Source organism: Phyllostomus hastatus, unplaced genomic scaffold (genome assembly GCF_019186645.2).
Source record: "Phyllostomus hastatus isolate PE091 unplaced genomic scaffold, TTU_PhHast_1.1 phas_scaffold_193, whole genome shotgun sequence".
NCBI classification, from domain to species: domain Eukaryota; kingdom Metazoa; phylum Chordata; class Mammalia; order Chiroptera; family Phyllostomidae; genus Phyllostomus; species Phyllostomus hastatus.
Window position 1 is genome coordinate 4,487,869 of NW_025334015.1, and position 7,639 is coordinate 4,495,507.

A 7,639-nucleotide genomic window follows, 5' to 3' on the forward strand; every position below is an offset into this window, starting at 1 on the left:
AGCAGATTAAAGCATATTTCAACACATTAGAAACATTTCAGAAAAAAGTTTTGTTTTCCAAGTTTATGGTTCCCTGAGACATTAAGGCAGTTCTCTAAGTTTTTCTTTAAATAAATAAAATATGCTCCCAAGAGAGTTTCCCAAGAGACCTGAACTTTATAACTGTGATTAGTTACTCCAATCCTAACATTCTGTGACTGCAATAATAATAATTAATCTTTTTATGCCATAGTCCCAAGAGCAATTCTAAACCAAATCTCTACAGCTGGACAAAAAATATTAATTATCAAAATTCATCCCTTTGCAATCACTTTAACACTAGCAAGGTAATATTACTTTCTGGAGAAGCTAAATAAAGTAGATACATGTAAAATTAAGTCATGATATGCCTGGCGAATGACCAGGAGTGACTAAACTAGAAAGTTTAGAGTGGCATTTTAATGAATGCAACCATGAATTTTTCTAACAATCAGGGCCATTCAAGTAGAATATGATGCTTCAAGAAACAGTGAGCTTAACATCACTGGACAACTTGGCAGAGACATTGCAGGATATTTTAAGACCAGGTTGGCTCATATGCCCTTTAAATTTCTATTCTAATCTGACATCCTATAGTTTTGAATAATTCCAAGTTTCTAAATAGAGCCACAGAAGAAATGGAAAACCACTGAACAGGCAGGAAATTACATTACTACAACTGAAAAAAAATCTAAGAGGTGGGAAACTTTCATCACTTTCACCAGAGATGTAAAGTACAAGTCAGAGGACCTGCCCTTCATTCAACTTTGTATGACTTCTAGATTAGTCAACAAAACCAGTCATTCAGCTCCATTAGCAGAAATGCGACCCTGCATATATATTACTTGAAACTCAGAGGAATATACTAAAACTGAGATACACTAAGTGTATAAAAGAAAAGGTTAAATGATAACGTAACACACAGACATTCTTAGTATAAGTCAAGACTTAGACTTTTACCAGGAGAATAAGAAAAGAACTGGGAAAAGTAAGCAGAGGTTATGAAAAAACAGTTTTTTACTCAAATGAAGAAAGAAAGAGTACCTAAGTGATAATAACCACTTGGTGTGGTTTTGAAAACAGGGTTAAATAGCATGCTGGCAAGAATCTCAGACAAGGACTGAGAGAGATTCATATGGAATTTAAAACTAAAGGAACAAAAGTAGTTTAGAAATAATGGATGGAATGAAGTAGTGAAAAATACCCAAAGTTCAAGCTTCTTAACATATTTGAATGAAAAAATGCCAACAGTTCTACAATCAATATGATGTAAGTATACTTCATTATGTAATAATATACTTTATTAAGTGTACTTTATAATGTACTTATTATGTAATTATTCATATTTATATGTTAATCAGAGTCTTACTAAATTTGTTTACATGTATATTTTGCAAATTAAAGTGAGATTACTGCTCTGCCAAAATTTTTTTAGTAATGTTAGAGTCAAATATCATAGATTTAGTGTATGTAAATAGGTGTTTTTAATATACTTTAGTTACAATTAAACTTTTCCACATTTTACTTATGGCCAGTCACACAGATCTCGAATTATCACTAAACCTCTCCCTCACCACATCTTAGTTCTTTCTTGTTCATCCTTCCCCAGCCCTGTGTTCCCAAACATCGATGGAACATGACAGAGGTCTCCATCACTGTAGTACACCCTCTCTCTGGCCCTTGATTCAGGCATTCAGGCTCTCCTCCTTTTAGAAATGAAGAAGGTAAGATTCAGGTTGCTTGAGCATCTTATTAAAGAGTACAAAGCTATGAGTTGCCAAACAAGAAATAAAACATGGGTTCTCTGATTTTAAAACCTGCTATACTTTCTCCATTATTTAACACTTTTCCAGACTATATCTGGAATCTTGAAAAGTGCAAATGTGCAATTATATGAAAATTTTTAAAGATTCACAGAAATGGTATTGAAGAAAAATACTAAAAGAAAAAATTTGAAAGCCTTAACTTAGCAAGGTTACAATTAAATTGCTCTCTACAATATTGTCATTGTCAAGAACATTTCCTTCTAGACATGATGGGCTCCTGTGGGAGCAGAGATCATGTAGGAAAACTGAAACAAACCCAAAGGGTTTTTTTCACCATCATAAAGTTGAAACTCCACAGAGGAGAGCAATGCTATGTCTTCTGTTCTCAAAGAAGTGCATGTGATCCAAATGCAGCCGGAAAGAGGCTCTCGATGCCATTTTTCCCATGATTACAGGACACTGTGACAACCACAGCAAACAGCAACTCCATGGGTGTCCAAACATCCCAGGTTTTTGTAGTTCAAGAATGGCATAATGCTTTTGAAGGTTCTACACTGTCTCACTTTTACAAAACCAGAGGGAATCAAGCTCCTCTCAGGGCCATTAAAGACTATGTAGGCAGGAAAGAAAATGGAGGGCACTAATATAAATGTTGCAAAACAATTAACTAGATAAATGGAAGGAATAATGGAATAGATGATAGGCAGCTGCACAAGAACCCACAGTATATAGTGCTGTCAGTGATGAAGATGGGTAGGGATGAATGAAAGGAATTAGCAAAGCATTTCTACTTGTCTACACGGTATGATGTATTGTTTTTATATTAGACCCCAATAACATTAATACTTGTCCATCCAGATACGGTAATGCCTTTTTGTGCAACAGTATCAGTTTAGAAGTTTATTGTCTGGGTGCAGGAGCAGTGGAAAGAGTTTCTGCTGGTACCAAGGTCCTATTTTAATAGATGAGAACCTTTGGAGTATTTTGATAACTGAAAAAATTAAATAAAATGCTTCATAATCATTTTGAAGATTACCATAAGAAATGGAATATGCATCTGTTAGTGTAAACTGTTTCTTCCATCCTAGGCTTTCCCTGCTTGTAATCCTCCCCATCTCTAAACTATGAAAGACCTAATGTATTAGGCATCTTGGTTTTTGCATCCCTTCCCCATCACCAGCACTAATATTGCAGCATAGTTATCCAGAACTATATAGGTTCCATGTACAAACTAGAGAAAAAGTGGCACACACACACCAAAACGATACAGAATATGCTAAATGTCTGTATTTGGTACATGAAAATGCAGACTGCAGAGTTCACCATTACTTAACCTTGGGGCAGCTGCAACCCCATGCTTAAAAGGGGAGCTCCTTAAATTCCAATTTCTTTATTTAATAAATAAATGAACACCTCTTGCACTCAATAAATGGGGGTGACGTAGATAGGGTGCCTGCCTTCACTGAAAACAAAACAAATATGTAGACTGGAAAGGAATATATAGATGATTGATGATTTTCTTTTATAAATGTTAAAACGAAGGCCAAAATTAAGGATTTAACAGAAAGTAAATAGAATTCTACAAATTTAACAGCAAGTCAAATTACTCAGCTCTAATTACATTTGAAAATTACCCTTAGATGGGTGGATACCACTATGCATTTGTACAAAATTTTACAATTTAGAAATGGCAAATAATTTTAAGAAACCAGTATTTCCCTATCTAGAACAAAGAAGGTAAAGATAAAAACTTTCTTATTAAAAAATAAGGTTAACTTGATCTGTAGGATAAATGAACACTAAATAGAAATAATGAGGCAACACAGGGACCACAAAAAGTCACAGCTAATTTTGCATATGAAAATCTGTTCAGAAAAAAAAGTCCTTCATGCAAAGTAACTAAGAAGTCCTCTTCCCAGGGAGAGTCTGAGGAAAATGACCCCTTTACAGAGGAGCTGGATAGGTTCCAAACTCAGGGAGAAACTAGGTCAGAGTTCATAAATTGGTCATTTTTAACTTAAAACTAAAGGATTATCCACAAAATAATACATCAAAGACAGTGTGTTTCAACTGAATTATATAGACATGCACTATATATTCAGCAAAGTAGAGAACTATTTAAAGATTAAACTGAGAGTTTCAAGCACCACCTATTTGCATCCACTTTTTTTTGCACTACTATTAATAAGCTGATCTTAAAATGGTTGAAAACAATATACAATAAAAGGTATGTATTTGAGAGAATCTGTAAGAATCAGCTGGGGAAGGGGAGGGAAAAAGTTGTTTATTCCTCTGGATGCTGCTGTAGACATGAGGTTACAAGGAACAAAGAAGAAACATACTGATCATGTTCCCAAAAGACTTTTTTCCAATATATACAACGATTTTTGCAAATTATGAACTACATATCATTGGCCTACTTGTTCTGTAACAGTGTGCACATCAAAACTGTATATCATTATAAGAAATAAAAACAACCTTATGTAGCCTTATAAAGAGATCAATTATTATTACACCAAAATATCTTGAGTCCAACTAGATATTACACTGATACCCAACACAGTATCAGTAACAAAACTGAGTAGAGATGAATACAGGTTCCCTTCTATTTGACTATCTAGGCCTACTTTCATAGTTTCTGCCCTTTTATTTAGATACTACCTAAAAAGTTCAAATAACTTTGGAAAAAGTAACTCAACTTTTATTAATATTACCTTCCTCCATTTTCCAAATTTACAGGATTCTCAAGTAAGTAAGTCTCTCTTTTTAGGTACAGAATTTAGCTGGGAAAATCGGTCAGCAGGAGTGAGAGACAGAAGGGAAGGAGCAATGGGTAAAAGAAAATAAAATTATAAATACTAGAGTTTTATGACACCCTGGAGATAATTTCATTCAACCCAAAACCATAAATATAAGAATACTGAGGTCAGAAGAAGTCCAGTATTTTAGCCAATGCATCACACGTTTATTAGGGTCCCAGGCAGGAGGAAACCAACTTACTCTGAAATCTTAACTCAAAGGGTTTTCTTTTTTCACTTCATCTTATCATTGATATTGTGAGTTAAAAATGTGTTTACGCTGACTTTCATCCCTATATTTTGTTACTTCTTCAGAGACACATTGCCCTCTGGACATTGCATGCAATGGAGGTACAAAATCGGACCACAGTGACTGAATTTATGCTGACTGCCTTCCCTGTGCTCCAGGACCTTCAGATTTCCCTTTTCCTGTTTCTCTTGTTCACTTACATGCTTACTCTAATAGGAAATATTGTCATCATATCTCTAATATGGGTTGATCATCGCCTGCAAACCCCAATGTACTTCTTCCTCAGTAATCTGTCATTTTTGGACATTTTATACACGACCTCAGTTACCCCAAAGCTCTTAACCTGCCTCCTAGAAGACAGGAAAACCATATCTTTTGCTGGCTGCATCACCCAAACATACTTCTTTTTTTTCCTGGGGACAGTGGAGTTTATCCTCCTGGCAGTGATGTCCTTTGACCGCTATGTGGCCATCTGTAACCCCCTGCGCTACCCCATCATCATGAACAGCAGGGCCTGCCTCCAGCTGGTTCTGGGCTGTTGGGTGGGGGCCTTTCTGTCAGTGCTCTGCCCAACCATTGTTGTGTCCCGATTGCCTTTCTGTTACAAAGAAATTAATCACTTCTTCTGTGACATTGCCCCTCTGCTACAGGCGGCCTGTATTGATACTCATTTCATTGAGATGGTAAACTTTTTATTATCTTCCCTCATCCTCCTGACCTCCCTGGTGCTCACCACCATTTCCTACACCTACATCATTTCTACCATCCTGCGCATCCCCTCAGCCCAAGGCCGTCACAAGGCCTTCTCCACCTGTGCTTCTCACATCACTGTTGTCTCCATTGCCTATGGGAGCAACATCTTCATGTATGTGCGGCCCAGCCAGGACTACTCACTGGATTTCGACAAAGTGACAGCTGTTCTCACTACAATGGTGACCCCTCTTCTGAACCCCTTCATTTATAGCCTCAGGAATGAAAAGGTAAAAGAAGTTGTGCGAGAAGCGGTAAACCAAATTATGTCCTTGTGTAGGAGAACTTGAAACTTTAATGCACAGGGGAAACTTGAGAGTTTATTTGCTAAGAATGGCAACTTTCAACACTGGGACTCAATGTGCAAAGGGGCATGTCTGAAGACCATAAAATCAAGTATCTGTGGGAAGATAGGAAAAGGCTTCATGCCACATTGGATGTGAAGAAACATTGTGGTCAAGCTCCAGAGGAGGCAACTCAGCCATAGACAAAATAGCATGTCCTAAGCACTATCATTGGACCATCTAGCACACAGAAAATCACGGGTCAGTGAAAAATACTGAACCAAAGTCAGAAAAACTGAATATGAAACCTGGATTTACAACTTTTATCTGGTTACATTTAGACTATCTGAACCTTAGTTTTTCATCTGTAAAATGGGGACTATAGTTTATGTTTTTTCTTTTACTTTTTGTTATTGTAGGCTTAACTTAGATGGTCCAAGAACTATAACCACATATAGTTGAAAGTGAACACTTCTTATTGAGTCTTTACAGATATTGCAAGGTGACAGCTAAATGTTATGGATAATAATAAGAACAACAACAAGGAAGAGGAGTAACATAACTCAGGGTTTGTACAATATGGTTAAATATGTGCATATATATATTGTTTAATCCTCTTGACAACCTTGAGAATCTGATATTATCTTCATTTGATAGATAAGAAAACTGAGGTTCACAGAGGCTAAGCATCTTGCCCCAAACTAGCACACTGGCAGAAATTTAGAGTATATAAACTCCAGTCTACTTTATCACCTCACTATATCATGAAGTATGGAACAAAAAGAAACTTAAGAGAGTAAACAGAAGTTAACCTGAAAGTTTTCCATTTTTCTGAGGCCTGAGCATTCTTGGCCTGCCCAAATAATCTGGCCAACCAGTCAATCAGGGCATATGTAGATACAGTCAGAATAGACTGTGAGAGGCAATTGGTTCAAAAAGACAAGCAATCATTCAGAGGGCATAAAGGCATGAGTCTAGACTGGTCATCTGTGGCAGCTTGGCAATGTGGCCATTATCTACAGAAGAATAAGTATCAGGACAACAAAAATTTAAAAACAAAAAACAGCCAAAATCTCCAGAACATCAAATTCTGTAGAAATCCAACAACCAAGGAGTTAAAGAAACATTCTTCCAAACTGATAGGAGGGGCAGAGATGGGCAGTCAAGGTGGAGAGGACATGCAGCAAGGTGGTGGCTAGAAGACCAGGGGGGCAAGGCAGCAGCTGACAGTTCCACATTTGCATGAGGATAAACCAGGAGGAACACCTAGGGAGTGACACAGACCACACAACCCAGGGTTCCAGAAATAAAACTAAGTAATGAGGAGATGCTGAATCTATCAGATGCAGAGTTCAAAACACTGGCAATCAGGATGTTCACAGAAATTATTCAGTATGGTCACAAAATAGAGGAAAAAGTAAATGCTATGCAAAGTGGAATGAAGAAAAATATACAGGGAACCAACAGTGAAGGAAAGGAAATGGGGACTCAAACCAACAATTTGAAACAGAAGGAAGAAATAAACATTCAACCAGAATAGAACAAAGAAACAATAATTCAAAAAAAATGAGGAGATGCTTTGGTACCTCTGGGACAACTTTAAACATTCCAATATCCAAATCATAGGGATGCTAGAAGGAAAAAAGGAAGAGCAAGAAATTGAAAACTTACTTGAAAATATAATAAAGGAGAACTTCCCTAATCTGGCAAAGGAAATAGACTTCCAGGAAGTCCAGGAAGCTCAGGAAGCTCAGAGAGTCCCAAAGAAGTTAG

The 7,639-nt window shown here is 36.8% G+C and overlaps 1 protein-coding gene across 1 annotated transcript; it reads left to right on the forward strand.

The window, feature by feature from the left end:
* Positions 1 to 4,927: 4,927 nt before the first annotated feature.
* LOC123832626 (olfactory receptor 6M1-like) lies at positions 4,928 to 5,872 on the forward strand. Its single transcript, XM_045860381.1, has one exon. It carries the CDS (start codon positions 4,928 to 4,930, stop codon positions 5,870 to 5,872), a length of 945 nt encoding a protein of 314 aa, XP_045716337.1.
* The last annotated feature ends 1,767 nt before the right edge of the window (positions 5,873 to 7,639 follow it).